Here is a 16,749-nt window from a genome sequence, read left to right as displayed (position 1 = left end):
TGGCGCATTGGAGGCATTTAACAAGTATTTGTGGGAAAGCACATGTTCATTGCTAGAGGTCCTTCAAGGTTATGTGATTTCAAGGATTCTACAGCAGACCAGCCCTGATCCCCGTCTGGGTGGAGTCTGGAAATCCCCATCTTCTGGGGAACCCCTTTCTGCATCTCCAGGGGCAGAACTCAAGCCTGATTAACGAACAGGCAGGTAGTAGTGCTTTCCCTTGGGCAAAGCCCAACGCTAAGTGCTTTAATGCACTGACTCATTTAATCCTCACAGTAATCCAGTGGAGTGGGTCCTCTTACTATTTCCATTTCACAGATGAGGAAATTGAGGTATGGAGAAGTCAAGTCATTTGCCCAAGGTTAGTAAGAGGAGGAGGCAGCAGACCGGACAGTGTGTTGTCTGGGAAGGGGTGATGAGGTTCCTGCAAGCTTGGGGCCTAATCGACTAGTTTCCTGTTGTGGGAGGGAGAGAAGAGTAGACATTCCTCTCTCACCTCGCTGCCCCGTGTTGGGGGAAGGGCCCGCTGACTGTATGCTCCACCTCAGACTAGGGGGCACCCCACTGTCAACCTCACCCCAGGTAAGGCCTGCAGAGAAAATGAAAGCACGGGGGAGAGCAGAGAGGGAGGCCCAGAGGCATGGGTGTCCGAGGTCCGGGAGGGCTTCCTGGAGAAAGATGTATTCCTGAGGTGTGGCCCCGATAGTAGTGGCCCAGGGGAGCTCGGCCTACCCAGGCACCGGCAACCGCAAGAGCAGAACCGAGGGTGAGGACAGAACCCGAGTGGGGCGGGGCTACGGCCGTGGGGGGTCGGTTCAGCAGAGTCGCGGAATAGTCGAGACCCGGCGGGGTTGGGATCCTTCCCCGGGGGGTGACGAAAGCTGTGGTCGCTATTGCACGGACCCGCCCGGAGCGTGCAGATAAGGCCTTGCAGGAGGGAGTCGCAGGGGCGCGCCCCCTCGAGGCCAAGAGGCTCGACCCCGCCCCGCCCCAGGCCCCGCCTCTCCTCCATCTGGCCCCGCCCCCGCGGCGCTGAGGCACCTGGGGGTCTGCAGGGGCTAGGTGGGTGGGGCCAAGGTTGCCCCGCCCCTCGGTCCTTCATTCCCTTCTTTAGCCCTCGCGATGCGACCTCGGGTGGGCGAGGTGTGGGCGTGGCTTGATAGGGCCCGCCTCTCTCCGAGCTCTCCTCTGAGACTCCAGGACCCAGTCAGCCGTGGCGGATCCGGATTAATGGGCGGGACCAGATCCGACCCCGCCTCTGGGAGCCGCCCCCCTCCGGCCGAGTCTGGCTCGGGGAAGGACCGGGGCGTGGTCTATTCCGGTCCCGCCCCACCCTGGCCCCGCCTCTGCCGTGGCCGCCCTCCCCCGCTGGGCTCCGCTCGCACAGCCGGTTCCTCTTTACATAACGGCGCGAGGCGGCATGGGCTCGGGCCACCGCCTCCGCCCGGCCGCCCGCCCGGACTGTCGCGGCCCGTGGTGGCGACGGCGACGGCAGCAGCAAAGTTTCCCCGGCGGCGGCCCGGGGGCGCATCCCCCCGCAACTGTCAAGCGCTGGCGGCGGAAATGATGAGGCGCTGGCCATTTTCCGAGCCCGGGTTTCCTGCCTGAGCCCCGCTCGAGCGAGCCGCGAGCCAGGAGCCGGCGCGCGGGAGAGAACGCGCCCGGGGCGGGGGCCCGCCCGCCCCCTCGGGATTTCGGGGGGCCGGGGGCGCGCGACGCCATGGGCCGGCCGGGCCCGGACCCCCTCTCTCTCAGGTAAGCCCGCCTTTCCCGGCGCTCCCTCCACCGGGTTGGGAGGGCTCTGATGGGGGAAGAGGAGGCCCCCTGTCCGGTTCTGCCCGGTGTCTGCGCACTTCCACAACAGCCTGAAATACTGTCCTGCCCCTGACCCGGATGGGGTGTTCAGGGAGGGGCGGCCCTTCTGCAGCTCCTGCGACACCCTCCCAGCCGACACCCCCACCCACACACGTGTTGGCGATGTAATAGGGGAGGCAGTGGGGAAGGCGCTGAGAGGGTATGGTTAATACCCCCAGTCTACCCCTTAAAGTAGCCCAGTCAGTCGAGGGCAGCAGTCCCCCTCAACTTGTGTGTGGTGAGGAGGGGTCCAGGGTCAAGCCTTGGTACCTTGAAAGTGAAAGCAGTCAGACGGGGCTGTGAGGATGGAAGAGCCCTCTGGGAGTGGGGCCACCTGTCCCTCCCCATTCTCCCAGCCCAGACCATGTGGCTAGGAGGGTGTCTCTGGATTCTAGAAGCCCCTCTCCCCAGTCACCATACCTCAGAGGTGGGCCAGGCCAGGTGCCCCCAAGCTGCTGAGTTTGGGGCTTCCCAAGGGTTCAAGAGTCCTGGCGCTCAGTTCTCTTTGAGTTGGTGCCTTCACACCCCAGACCTGGAGCTCAGGTGAATCCTATCTAAGAAAAAAAAAAAAAAAAGTGGGCGGGATGGGGGTGATTTGCCTTTTAGGTCAGCACGGCTGGGAGGGTCATTTCAGAGGCCTTTAATGCTTGGTGCAGAAATCCCCTCCGTTCCCTCCCTCTGCCCATGGGGGCTTTTGGGATGATGGGGATTGCATTTGAGGAACTGGGGAGGGGGGCCTTCCTGCCTGTCCTGCCTTTTTTTTTTTTTTTTTTCTTTAATTTCCTCATTCTCCTGTTTCTCTTCCCCATTCCCTGCCAAGATGATGTAGGTGAGGAGGTCACTGCCTGCAGCTGGAGGCCTCCAGGGAGGGGCATGGCCAGGCCTGACTGAGCGGGAGGAAGTGAAATTGGGCTGCGGTGGGGGCTTTGGAGCAGAGGGCCTGGCAAAGCAATGTCTGCAGGGCCAACGTCCAGCTTTGGGGGCAGGAGGGGCTGAGATCTGACCCCCATGCACCTCTCCTGGGAGGGGAGCATCCCCTGACCCCCACCAGCTGCCAGGCTCAGCTAGGGCAGCCAGCCCATCCTGCCTTCCCTTTTACAGTCCAGCTGCAAGGCCCCTGCCAGGCGATGGGCACATGGGTCTCCAGGGCTAGGGGCGCGAGTCATGTCTGGCTTTCTCATCACTGACCTGGCTGCCAGAGCGGAAACAGCTCTGAGGGCTCCCTGGGGCTGCGGGGGCTGGAGACCCAGCCCTAATGGGGGGAGAGCAGGCAGAGGCCTCCCGGGCAGGCTGGGGTCAGCCGATGAGAGGCCAGGGCCCGCTTGGGAAGTTGGAAGGGTTTTTAATACACTTTTTCTGAGCTTTTTCCCACAACCCTCCTCTGGGAGGGAAAATCCTTCTGAGCCAAAGGGTGAACATTCCTAGAACTTGTGCGAGTCCCTGTGGACCACAGAGGCAGCCAGCTGGGAAGGAGCTGGACTGAAGTACCAGCTGCTGGGGTCTGAGGACCTTCCGGGGTTTAGCAGTGGGAGAGGAGGGTCCTGGAGGCGGAGGTTCCATGCTCCCACTGCTTCTGTCCAGCTGAGGGCATGGCCAAGTGACACCTGTGAACCTCAGTCCCCCCCCTCCCCATGTGAAATGGGATAATAACAGGTTTATGGTAGGGATTTAATGAGTCATTGTGTGAGAAGCACCTGCTGCCTGGCAGAGAAAAGGTTCAATTACAGATGGTGGTGGTTATTTTATTATTATCATTACCATCAATATCTTGATTTTTCTGGCCGTGGAATGTTTGTCCATCAGCATCCCTAGAGCATTTCCAGCACGTGGGTGGTTCTGGGGGGGGGGTGGTCCTGAGTTTTTAGGAAAAGAATTGGAAAGATGCAGGCAGGATGAGGGGATGGTGCTTCCTGGCTACAAAGCCTTGCTTTACTATCCCAGCCTCAGTTTCCTCGTCTGTCAAATGGGTGTGATCAGAGTACCTAATTCTTAGGGTCATTGGAACCATATGAGCGAATTTGCAAAGCGTTTAGAACATTTTGATCAGGAGTGATAATAGCAATAGTGATGAGACTGTTACTGTTTGTTGTGGGTGTCAGCTCTGATTGTTTTCCTTCCTGATCCTCTGTTTTCCCTCCCCCCTCCCCTGCCGTTCCTGTAAACCCTGGACTTAATCCTTCCTGCTAGATAGAGCTTTCTAGTACAAATCAGATTCTGTAGAACCACTCCAGATATGGGGGGAGCCTGGGCCCAGCAGACACTGAAGCAGGTCAGCCTTTGGGGGCCCTTGGATATCTTGGTCCAGCCGTGTTACCCCAGGACACCCTCCACCTCCTGGATGGAACCTCTCCAAGGACAAAGAGGGCAGGGCTGGAGGCACTTGGAAGACCTCCCAGTCCCAGTGCAGCCCACTTTGGGGGTTGGGGGTATGGAGATGCACATGAAGCAGTCAGAGCTGGGCCTCCCCTGACGATAATAGGTAAGGATATTATTATTAGTATTATTAAATGAGTTGCCTCGCCTGTTAAATTCCCACTTCTCCTTGGTAGCGACATGGATTTTGGAGCCAAATCCAGGATCTGCCAGGTTCTAGCTGTGAGACCGAGGGCAAATTATTGGACCTCTCTGGACCTCATCTGCCCAATGGGGACCAAGAGTCTTAGCCTTTCAGGGGTATATGAACCTGTGCGTAAGGTAATATATGGAGTGTGTGAGCCCGGCGCAGTGTAGGAACTTGAAAGGCGTTGGCTGTAATTGCTATGGCTCTGTGCCCCTGGGCTTGTCCCTTAACCTCTCTGAGCTCTGCTGTCCTCCTCTATGACATGGGAGTACTAATGCCTGGATTATATTGAAAAGAGGCATGCACAATGCCTGGCATGCAGTCGGTGCTCAATAAGTGTGAGCTGCTACTGTGAGTGCCCTAGAGGGGGCTAATACTTCATTGCTGGGTTTCCTGGGAAAATGGTCCCAAGGGCCACCCGTACCCACCCCCCCCCCCGCCCCGGGTGTTCAGCATCTTTGGCTGGGCGGGGCAGGAAGCTGCTTCCATCTGGCAGATGGGAGAAGCCTGCCTCAGAGTCCAGAGGTGTAATACAAGTTTCTTGTTCCCAGCCAGACCCTGCTCCCAGCTACCCTCCCTCCCTGAGGAAACTGAGGCGGGCAGTCTGCCCAGGGGAAGTGACTCAGCTGGGGTCACTCGCTGAGTCAGGCTTAATTGGACCCAGGAGCCCTGCACCCCAGCTCCCTGGCTTCCGGGGGCCTGTAGTCCCTTGGAAACTGGGCAGGTCCAAAGGCCACAGCTGGACACAGCTCACTTGGGTCCTGTCCCCTGGGGAACCACCATTCCTCAGCCGGGGCTCTGAGGTCCCATGGACCACCCCTAGGCTTCGCAACCTGGTATTCTTCTTCCCAGCAAGGGCAAGGGGCACTTCCCCAGGAGAGCAAGTCCTCCTGGTGTCCCCCGGCCCCGCCTCGACCGGAAGCCCAGCAGCTGAGCAGATGGCTGGAAGATTTGTCCTCCCACGCCACCCTGTCAGGGGTCGGGGAGGGGGGCCAGGCTGCAGGCTTCCTCGTGAGCCAGGCCCTGAGCCTCTGGGGGCCTTTCCGGATGTGGGCCCCCACCCCCATTGGCGGGGGGGGGCGCGGTGAGCGAGGGCAGGCTGCCACTGCCCCTTGTGTCCCCAGGGGGGCCTGGGAGGGAGGAAGTGTGCCCTGCTCACCGGGAGCTGACTCACAGGGTGCCTGATGGAGGTGCCGGCCTTGGGGAGCTGAAGGACTGGAAATGTGACTGGGGGAGGTGGTCACAAAACAGGGCCCTGGGCATGAATACGCCCTCTGAGAGCCGGCCTCTCACGGGACAGGCCAGAGAAGGTGAGTGTGGGGAGAGGTTCACCTCTCCTGACACCATTGCAGGGTGCAGGACACCGCGGGGGTGTCCCCTGGTAGAGTCTCAGCCTTCTCAACTCGGGGGCAGTGAGCAGAAGTCACACGCTGGTATGGAGGGGTGGTGCTGGGGCTGGGGAGTACTGCCCTTTTTTGGGGGGATAGTCCCTGGCTTTCTCCTGAAGCCTAGCTGGGTAGGTAGTTGGGGTGTCAGGCTGGGTGTGGGCACAGAGGACTTGAATGTCCCTGGGCACTAGGTGACCCCAGAGAGGGTGCCTCAGGACTCCACGGACTGCTCAGTGATATAGGGCAGAACCCACCTCTCAGCCTCCCCAGGACCTCAGAACCTTTATTCCCTACATTCCAGGGGCTTCTCCACAGTCTGGACAGCCTGAATGGTGTGAGAGGGCAGTGGCCTGACTCCCAGACGTGTATGTTGGAGTCCCGCCCCCCCCAACTCTCTGGGCTTCCTTGGGCAGAGGGTCTGGGCTGCTGGAGAAGTTGGTGCTATAGGTGGGAAAGGACAAAATGCTTGCTGTGGCCTATAGTCAACCTGGAGGCCTCCCTGGAGGAGGTGTCTCCCTCCAAAAATATGGGACTTCCTGCTCAAACATCTGTGAGCTGGGGGCAGGGGAAGCTGTGGACCTGGGGGAGGATGGAAGCTCTGGACTGGCTCATTTTAACTTCATTTACCACAATTTAAACTATTCTCCCCAAGCCTTGGCAGGTGAAATTCCCACAGGTGGGTAACGGTCTTGTCTGCACCTGGGCCTCATAATTAAGTGGGAAATGTTAGTTTCCCCAGATTATGTTGTTACCCAGGGTGATCAGATAGAAGAGGGGCTGAGGAGCCCCAGTCTCTGGGGTCACGGGCTAGAGTGGGCCTAGAGCCAGGATTCCCAGCTGTTCAGCGCCTCATTTCTCTCCAACTTGGTAGGGGCTTGAGGGTTGCTTAGGCTGGATCTGCTTCAGCGGGGGACACCAAGCTCGGGCTAGGGCTTTAAGGCCCGCAGGCACTCTGGTGGACGTAATTGTCTTGAATATGGAGTCCTGAGAGGCAGATCCACCCCCAGCCCAGCCCAGGGCCCTAGGATGGGCAGGGGGACCGTGATTTTCATGTGTTTGCTGTGGGGACTTTGGGGGAAGGGGGTGCCAGGATTCAACCTTCCTGCTCCGCATAATATCCCATAACATCCGTCTTGTCCCTCACCCCACCATGGGATTTGGGAAATGCCAGCGCCCCACCTCTACACACATAGCTGGGAACTCCCCGCCCCAGAAGCCCAAGTGCATCAGGTGGGAGGGACTCTGCAGATTTGCAGATCCCTGTGCTCTGGTAGGTGGGGGAAGGGGGGAGGAGGGGCCAGTGGAAGGGACCCAAACACCCTCCTACTTATACCCCCCACCCTAAGCCTGGAGATTCCTGGGAATTCCTCAGGTGATTAATAAATGCTTTCTGCTAAGAGGTTTTCAGGCTTTAATCCCACAGTGGGTGTGATCTGATCAATTACTTAGCATATAGTAAGTGTTCAATAAATGGCTGCCACCAGGGCTCGGGCCCAAGGAGAGGACCATCTTCCAGCCGCCTGGCTGCCGGCCCAGCCAGGAAACCTCCGAGGCACGCCCCCTCCCAGACGTGGGCCCTAGCTGAGCACTCAGTGCTCTGACTGGTGACTTCCTGCCCGGAGCTCCTGCCTGGAGCCACCTCTCCCCTGAGAAGGCCTTTTGTTCAGGCTCCCTTGATGCTCCCTGCTGGCCCAGCTCACAAGGCAGGCTCCCTCTCTGGCTTCTGTGATCAAAGGCCTGAAATTCTCTGGAGCTGGTGCTCTTCTCTGCTAGCAGTAAGAGTAATAAAATAGCAACAACCACTTGTTTGCTGAGCCCAGTGCCCAGCGCCTCGCAGACCTCCATTCTCAGAATGTTCCTAGTGACTGCCGAGAGCTGAACACTGGCCCATTTTACAGATTGGGCACGGGCTCAGAGAGACGAGCACCCTTTTCTGTACCGCACAGCGAAGAAGTGGCAGAGGCAGGAGGCGGCCCCAAGTTTGGCTGGTAGTCCCACAAGTGCTTGTCTGGGCTGGGGGGGTGGTGGTGGTGGATCTCGGTGCGTTTCTCAGAGCCCTGCAGCCCTTCTGTTTGTCCCTGTCGGTCAGGAGTACGACTCCAAGAGCAGGACTACCAAACCGCAGCCCGCCCCAATCCCAGGAGTTCATTAACTCATACAGGTGCTATTTCGGGAGCATCTACTCTGACCTGGCCGTGGGGGTGACCCGAGCGAGATGGCCTCTGCACCTTCCAGGGGCAAACAGCCCTGGTTGAGCGCACAGGACAGAGAGCGGTTCTAATCCCAGCTCTACACCTCACTGGCCGTGGGGCTCTGGGCAAGCTAATCTTCCCATGTCTTGGCTTTTTTATCTATAAACTGGATGTATTGATAGGTCTCCCCTCTACCCTCCAGTGTAGATGAAACTAGTGAGTATAAATGCAAAGTGTTTAGCACACGGCAGGGCATCTAAAAAGCCAGAAATAGTGTCATTTATTCTTATTTTTGTTTTTAAAATTGTATTTCTAAAATTGAGATCCGATTGGGGTGCCTGGTGGCTCAGTCGGTTAAGTGTCTGCTTTCAGCTCAGGTCATGATCCCAGGGTCCTGGGATGGAGCCCCAGCCGCTCGCCCTGCTTGTATTCTCTTTTTCCCTGTCAAATAAATAAAATCTTAAGAAATAAAATTGAGATATGATCAACAAACATTAGTTTCAAGGATACAACATAATAACTAGATTTCCTGTGATCATTTTACAATGTATACAAATGTCAAATCATTCTTTTTAAACTTGTACCCTGTGGTTGCTTTCCTGACCCCCTGGTGGCTTTGGGACCTGGGCAGGGGGAGCTGATGCCCCCTGACTTCCGCAGGGGCTGAATGAGAGGTTTATGTCCCTCCCCTGGGTTTCCTTCGTTCAATATACATTCGCTGGGAAAGTGAGTCTTCCTAACGGTGTGCATTCTGGCACTGACCAGGCATTTTGGGAGGGCTTCTGTGGGGATTTCTATTGCCAGCAATGGGACCTCCCATGCTTCAGTTTCTCTGTCTGTAAAATGGGAGCAATTATAGGCCCAACTTCTTAGGGCTTCCATGAAGCCTAGGAGAGTTAATGCTTTGCAAAAGCAGAACCGAGGCCTGATGTCTAGCAAGTACTTGGTCCACACTGCTCTTCTGTTGGGGGAACTGTAGGAGGTGTGGTTAGGAGGGCTGCCAGCCATCCCCCAGGCAGTGGGGAAGCCTGGAGCTGGCACACTGTTCCAGGAAGCCTCCGGCCGAGGTTGGGCCCTGCCCTTGGGCTTCGGGACTCGGGGGTGCCTGGGAGGTGGGTTGGCCCGATGAGAGGTGGTTGTTGAGGGGGGACTGGCCCCAATGCATCTCTTGTGGGACTATGGGTTGCAAATACAGCTGATCGCTTGCATTCGTACATTCATTCATTCAGTGGGCATTTACTGAGCTCCCGCTGTATGCTAGGAACTGGGGCTGGAGCAGGGACCAGATTGGGAAGCTCATAGTCTGGTGCGGAAATAGCCACTAATTTAAAAAATAACAGCTATTGGGGCGCCTGGGTGGCTCAGTGGGTTAAGCCGCTGCCTTCGGCTCGGGTCATGATCTCAGGGTCCTGGGATCGAGTCCCGTGTCGGGCTCTCTGCTCAGCGGGGAGCCTGCTTCCTCCTCCTCTCTCTCTCTGCCTGCCTCTCTGCCTACTTGTGATCTCTCTGTCAAATAAATAAATGAAATCTTTAAAAAAAAAAAAAAAAAATAACAGCTATTTAAAAAAAAAAAAAAGATTTAGGGGCACCTGGGTGGCTCAGTGGGTTAAGCCTCTGCCTTCAGCCCAGGTCATGATCTCAGGGTCCTGGGATTGAGCCCCGCATCAGGCTCTCTGCTCAGCGGCTCTCTCTCTGCCTGCCTCTCTGCCTACTTGTGATCTCTCTCTCTCTGTGTCAAATAAATGAATAAAATCTTAAAAAAAAAAAAAGATTTATTTATTTCAGAGGAGGTAGTGAACGCACTTGGTGGGAGGCAGAGGGAGAGAATCTCACGCAGACTCGATTGGGGGGACTGGAGCTCACAACCCCGAGGTTATGACCTGAGCTGAAATCAAGAGTGGGACGCTTCGCTGACTGAGCCGCGCCTGCTGTTGAATGCTAACATGTGACGGGTGTGCTGAAGGTCAAGTTCAGGACTTTGTGGGCTCATAGAAGGTTCTCGCATGTGAAGTTGGAAGCCAGCTCAGCAGGCAGGGCTGAGGGGACGCTGAAGGCAAGGCCCAGAGGCTGCGGCCAGCACGCGATGCTGCAGACCACACAGGGTCTCCTAGAGGAGCAGGAACTTGGGTCTGGAATCCTAGAGCTTTCTGGGCCCCCTAACCTGCGAGAACAGTGCTTGCCTCGCCTGTGTGACTGCATGGGGGTGGCCATGGGGTTAACTAAGGACAAATCACACACAGGCCCTCAGCAGCAGGGCGGCTTTCTGGGCAGTGTGGGGGCCAAGGGCACATGTTCCTCCCCTCCCTTCCCTTCTGCCTGGCAGCCTTCGTTGACTACTGTGTGCAAAGCGCTTACTGCGACGAGGTCTCCGCCTTCCTCACTGATGCAGACACTTGCTCTACACTGCCTGGGGCGTCCCACTGCAGTCACTGCAGGGTCCCCAGTATGGCCCAGGGAGGGCAGGGCGGCGCATTCCTCACTGTCCTGTAGCTTCCCTGCAGGCCTGCCCCCCCCCCCCGCCCCCTGCCTAGATAGAAGGTATGTGTGCTGTGCGGTGTGGTAGGAGGAACCTTGGTCTCCAGGTTCTGGTCTCCACCTAGAGTGCCTCTCAAGGACTCCTTATAACCATTTAATGAAGTGGGTACCATGTGCTCCGCATTTGACAGATGAGGGAAGTGGGGTTCAGAGAGATCCAGTCAGATCTCTCACACACAGCCTCCACATATGTGTATAGTATAGCTTGGTGCCTGGCACAGAGTAGACTCTCAGTAATAGTTTTTTATTGGGGAGGGGGCATGGTGGCAGAATGAGCAGCTGTCATTATGTTGTCCCCAAAGGAGCCCAGGCCCAGCCAGGCTTAGTTGGAAGGACAGCATTGATTGTAACTAGAGAGGTCCAGGGTTCAGCACCTCGGACAGCAGAGGGTGGGGGGCTTCTACCATTTCCATTGTGTGGTGCCGAAGAAGGAGCCATGGGGGTAGGAGGAGAAGGGAGCCCCAGAGGGATGCGTAGGCAAGGGTCTGCCTGTCCTGACATCCCCCCCTCATCGGAGCAGGAAATAACCTTTGCACTCCTTTGTGAGTCTTGTTAATTCCTTTTTATTTGTCGTTTTATATTTATTTTTATTGACACCAGTGATACACTCTCATTGTAATATTTAAATAGTAACAGCCAGCCTTTGGTAGGCTTTTCCTAAGTTCTAACGCCTTTATATTTATTAACTCAGTGAATCCTCATAACACTCCTATAAGGCAGGTACAAGCGTGTTCCCCATTTTACAGATGGGGAAACAAGAGAGAAGTCAGTAACTCACCTAAAGGCAGGTAACGAGTCAGTGGTGGTGCTGGCGTTTGAACCCAGGCTCAGTGTTCTCAACCAGAGAGACATGTAGCAGCAGTGTTCCTTGGTTACTTGAATCCCAAATCCGGTTCTTCCCCCAGAAGTCACCACTGTTTTCAGCAGCTTTGCGCCAGCCACACCTTTCTTGCCCGCCACTTAAACACATTTACATGGACATCAAAATTGGTAGTTCGGTTTTGTGTGTGTTCACCTATATGGGACCACAGGGTCTGCATTGTTTCATGGTTTGCCTTGGGGATCTCCCTGGGGTGGCAGCGCAGACCTTCCCCTACCTCGTCCACTGCTGCAGAATACCACAGCCTGCAGATGCAGCGCCGTTTGCTGTACCAGTCTGTGATGGGCATTTAAGTTGTATAAACACCGGTCGGACACATCTGGGGATTGTCTTGTACCTACCTCTCTGCACATGCAGCAAGCATTCTCTCGAATACTTGAAAGTGGAGTTCCTGGGTCTGAAATGCACCCTGCCAAACTGCCCTCCAAAAAGGCTGTATCACTCCGAGCACTAGCAGCACTGTAGGGGAGGGACCATTTCGCTGCACCTTCACCAGCACCGGGTACTATCGGTGACTTCCGATTTCTGACGTTGTGCCTGGTGAATAACCTGTCTCGCGGTGGCGGGTTTAAGTAGTCTTTTGCTCAGTTGCCCACCCCTCTGTGTCTTTCAGCCTGGCCGCCCCACCTCGGTCTCCGCCATGAACGGGCCCACCCTGCAGCCCTCCTCGGCCTCCTCCGCGTCCTCGCCCTCCTCGTCGACCGCCGCGACGTCGTCGCCGTCCCCGCGGGGCTGGAGCGAGTTCTGCGAGCTGCACGCGGTGGCCGCGGCCCGGGAGCTGGCGCGGCAGTACTGGCTCTTCGCGCGCGAGCACCCGCACCACGCGCCCCTGCGCGCCGAGCTCGTGTCGCTGCAGTTCACCGACCTCTTCCAGCGCTACTTCTGCCGCGAGGTGCGCGAGGGCTGGACACCAGGGCCACCGGGGACCCGGGCCGCGCCGCCCGCGCGCGACTACCGGGACACGGGCCGCGGGCCCCCGTCCAAGGCCGAGGCAGCCCCGGCCGAGTCGGGCCCGGGTCCCGCCGCCCCTGCGCTGCCCAAGGCCCGTAGCTCGGAGGAGCTGGCCCCGCCGCGACCGTCCGCCGCCTGCACCTTCCAGCACCTGCGCCACAGCCTGCGCCACATCCTGCGCCGCGGCTCGGCCGGGGAGCTGCCGGCTGCCACCGGGGCCGCGGGGGAGGCGGGGGAGGGCCCGGCCCGCTCCGGCCTGGCCAGGAAGCTCCTGCCCTGGAGCCTGGCCCGCGAGCCGCCGCCCGAGGCCCTCAAGGAGGCGGCGCTGCGCTACAGCCTGGCAGACGAGGCGTCCATGGACAGCGGGGCGCGCTGGCAGCGGGGGCGGCTGGCGCTGCGGCGCGCCCGGGGCCCCGACAGCGGTGCGGACCGCGTGCTGGAGCTCTTCGACCCGCCCAAGGTAAGCTCCCCGCGTGACAGCCCCGCGGGCGGCCACATGCGCCCCGACGGAAAGCATGCCTTGGAAAAAGTGAGGCGTTTCTTTCAGGCGGTTTTGGATTTGCAGAGAAGGTGCAGAGATGGCCCGGGGTTCCCTCGGACGCCCCACGCAGCCGTGCCTGACCTTAGCGGCTCGCGGTACTGCGGCATGTGCCTAACCGAGACTGCGCGGCTCGCGGCGGTTTTTCTGTTCCAGCATATTCCATATTCGATTCGGTTGTCGTGGTGTCTCTTTAGGGCCCTCACGGCTTTGACAAGTTCTCAGGCTTTCCTTGTTTCTGATGATGGTTTTGAGGGTTTTGAGGAGTAGTGGTCAAGGATTTTGTAGAAAGTGCAGAGACACCGTAGATGGGCATCACGTGGACTGTGACAGGTCCCTCTGGTCCTTGACACCCCTGACCCAGGTGGACCATGACCAAGAGGAGGGGGTTCTCTAGGGGGTTGAAAACCGTCCTTTTGATTCCTTTGCATGTCTCATGATTGGTGGATGTCTTATTTAAAGTGTTAAAAATTCTGTGTTTTTCCACGACTTAATTCAGCTCTGCAGGTGAGGCTGGAGGCTTAAGGGGTTCCAAACACCTGACAAGCTCTATCTTGGACTCAGCTGTATCAAATTGATGCAACCACGTGGCTTTCATTTGATTCCTTTCTCTTTCTGTCATGCTGCTGGAAAGTGAGCAAGGCACATGTGATCCTAGCCCCTGGAGGGTCCCGGTCTGAATGGAGGAGACTTATTCATTCATTTAACAGATGTTTATTGAGCATGGACCGTGTACACAGATGCTGATGCTGGGGTCCTGGCATCTTAGTGGGAGCTACTGGGCAAGAAACATACAACCGAATAGGGAGTCATAAATTCTGCACAATGTTATAAAGGAGGAGCAGTGGGGCCTCTGGGAGTATCTCTGAAGGGTCCCGATTTGGTGGTTGGGATTGGGTGTTGCCAAAGAATCCCCTTGTGTGACCTAACCTTCGGCGCTGTGTCTCGGACATCCAGGGCAGAGGGTGAGCGGACGGGAAGCCCCACGGTGGTGGCCATGTTCGCACACGCCCAAGTCACCCAACACCCACAGGGCTCCCTCCCGCTGCCCGTCAGTAACCCAGGCACCCCCCTCCTCCCACAGACTCCTATTCCACGGATTACATTTCTCTGTTCCTGAACTTGATACAAATGGAATCACGCAGCAGGTTGCCTTTTGCGTCTGCTCCTTTGGCTCAGCAGAATGTTATAGAGGCTTGTTCGTGCTCTCCTGTGCGTCAGGAGCCCCTTCCTATCTCGTACGGCAGGGAGCTTACACCCACCTGTCGGTGGTATTTGGATCGTTTCTACTTTGGGACTTTTAGGAATAAAATTCATAAAAGCTATGAAATTCGCAAATAGATCCCCGTGTGGACATGTGCGTCCATTTCTCTCCGGGAGATTCCTAGAGGCCTTGTTAGGTCATGTGGCAAGTGCATGTTTATCAGAAACGTCTGTATTTTTTTCAAAGTGGCTGCAAGATCTTCTGTCCCACCAGCAGTGTATGAGAGTGTTTTTCCGCCCCCCTCCTGGTGGCTGTGTATACCGGGTTCTCACTGCAGCTTTAATGTGCATTTCCCTGATGACTCATGAGGTTAAACACCTTTTCATATGTTTATTGGCCCCTGGACTGAACTCTTTTATGTTTGCTTATTGTTTTTATTGAGTTGTCTCTTCTCATAGGACTTTTCATATATGCTGGATATACTTCCTTGTTTTGTAAATATCATCTCCAACTCTGTGGGTTCTCTATTTTCTTCGTTAATGGAATCTTTCCATGAACACAACTTCTTTAAGTCCGTCTTATCAGCTGCTTTCCTTACAGTTATTGCTTTTTATGTCCTGTTTTAAGAACATTTTATCCACCCCCGGGGTGATGAAGATCTCCTATCTTTTCTTCTGGAAACTTTATTGTTTGGGCCTTCACATTTTGGACCAAAATCCATCTGGAATTAGTTTTGATGTACAGCGTGAGGTAGGGGTCATGATTCTTTCAGTTGTTCCAGCACGATTTGCTGATGTGACCATCTTTTCTCTATTGGATTGCAGTGCTGCTTTTATCCTAAATCCAGTGTCCATTGGTGTGCTTCTGGAAGACTCTCCCTTCTGTTCCACTGGCCCATGTGTCTGTCCTTAGGCCAACACTACCCTGTCCTAATTACCAAAGTGTCCTAGTGAGCATTGAGCTGGTGACTTCTGGACCAGTCTTAATCCTGAGTGAAGAATTTCTCAGTGTCAGGGCACCTCGCTGGCTCCATTAGTAGAGCATGTGACTCTTGATCTCGGGGTTATGAGTTCGAGCCCCAGTTTGGGTGTAGAGATGACTTAAAAATTACATCTTTAAAATAAAAAAAAACTCTCAGTGTTTCAGGCAGAGGGAGCAGCACAGACAAAGGCCCTGAGGTGGGTAGGCATTCTGTGTGTTTTGAAGAATATAACAGAAGAGGCCTGGGGGGTGGGAACACAGAGAGGGAAGATGGGGCATGGGGCGTATGTGTGGTTAGAGGGTCCCGTGAAGAGTTAGCGTTTTATTCCAAACACAACGGGAAGCTGTTGGAAAATGCAAGTGCAGATAAAAACTGTTTTCTCATCATTTTTAAAGTCTTGAGGTTATGACACCGTGAAAGGCAAACACGTGGTCTTATCTGTGTGACAGCATGGGGTCCCTATAAAACTTCACTTTCAAAACAGCTTCTGGGGTGCCTGGCTGGCTCAGCCGGAGGAGTGAGCGACACTTGATCCTCGGGGTCGTGAGTTTGAGCCCCATGTTGGGGGTAGAGAACACTAAATAAATACTTTCAAAAATACAAGTAAAAAATAAATTTGAAAAACAACTTCTGCTTAAAACAAACCATCTTGGAAAACCAGGTATCAGGAGTCAAGTGGACCTGAGTGAGTTTAAATCATGACTTAACCTTTTCCCAGCTCTGGGGCCATAGGCAAGTGATAGCCCCTCTCCGAGCCTCAGTGGCCACCTCTGTACAACGGGGGCTCACAGTACAACTGTACTCACAGTTTCGCCTTGTGGAGTTGTTGCGTGAACTGGCCCAGGGAGCACTCAGTGTGAGTGCTTCTTCTTGTCATGGTGGTGGTCATGGTAATGACTTTGGGACTGAGAACAGTTTTATTCCCAGTGCTGGGCTGGGTCCTCACTGCCCAACTGGGAGGCACAAATGTGTGTCGTGTTCTGGCCCTGGTGAAGTCGAGGCCTGGGGGAGGGCAGCTGGGGCCCTAGGGCTGTGTCGCAGGCTCGGTGGTTGGTCCAAGACCTGGGGTGTCCCCCACAAAGTGAGCTGCCCTGTTAGGGCCTCTCCCAGCCCCTGCACCAAGTATCTGGCTTGATGGAGCAGCCCAGCTCCAGCAGCTTCTAGCAGCCTCCCACTCACTGTGTTTGGAACAATCTAGGGGCTGTTCCTGAATGTTTCCTGGAATGACTTGGAGTGTCCAGGCTCCAGGCTGAGGATTCTTAGACTCTAAGTCTTGACGGAGTGTGCCTGCCAGGTGGGCAGTCTTGACCTCTGAGCCTGGAGTTGTTCAGAGGAGCAGCTTTGAACAGAAGGCAAAGGAAGGCTGCAGCTTTGACAGCCAGTGGGTGGTGGTTAAGGGCCTTGGGCCCTGGGCTCACGCCCACACCATGGCCCTTGCACGGTGCTGAGCCCCAGCTTGGAGAAGATCCCGCTGCCTGGAGCAGGCAGAGGTTTGGAGGACACGAGCTGAGACAGGGCAGCTGCCCAGAGGCATGTTCCTTGGGCCTCAGCCAAGCACATGCCACCCAGAATCTGAGGCCAGGGAACCAAGGACTCATGGGTCCTCAAGATTCACCTCTGCTTCTGACCAGCTGTGTTACCCTGGTTGACCTCGTCCCCACTTAG

General features: G+C 56.1%; 1 protein-coding gene across 2 annotated transcripts in view; it reads left to right on the top strand.

Annotated features, from left to right (window-relative positions):
• The first annotated feature begins 1,381 nt into the window (after window positions 1-1,381).
• SH2B3 (SH2B adaptor protein 3) overlaps window positions 1,382-16,749 on the top strand; it is a 37,839-nt gene continuing 22,471 nt past the window's right edge. The window contains exons 1-2 of one of the 2 annotated variants that reach the window (XM_082698448.1): window positions 1,382-1,755; window positions 12,023-12,820. In XM_082698448.1, coding sequence (XP_082554574.1) covers window positions 12,050-12,820 — 771 coding nt within the window. In that variant the 5' untranslated portion in view covers window positions 1,382-1,755; window positions 12,023-12,049. The remainder of the gene's footprint in view (window positions 1,756-12,022; window positions 12,821-16,749) is intronic. The other variant, XM_082698447.1, reaches the window with a different exon arrangement.

This window comes from Mustela nivalis, assembly GCF_964662115.1.
Source record: "Mustela nivalis genome assembly, chromosome: 14".
NCBI lineage: Eukaryota > Metazoa > Chordata > Mammalia > Carnivora > Mustelidae > Mustela > Mustela nivalis.
The sequence above is the reverse complement of the archived record's forward strand: the minus strand, read 5'-3'. Positions and strand labels throughout refer to the sequence as shown.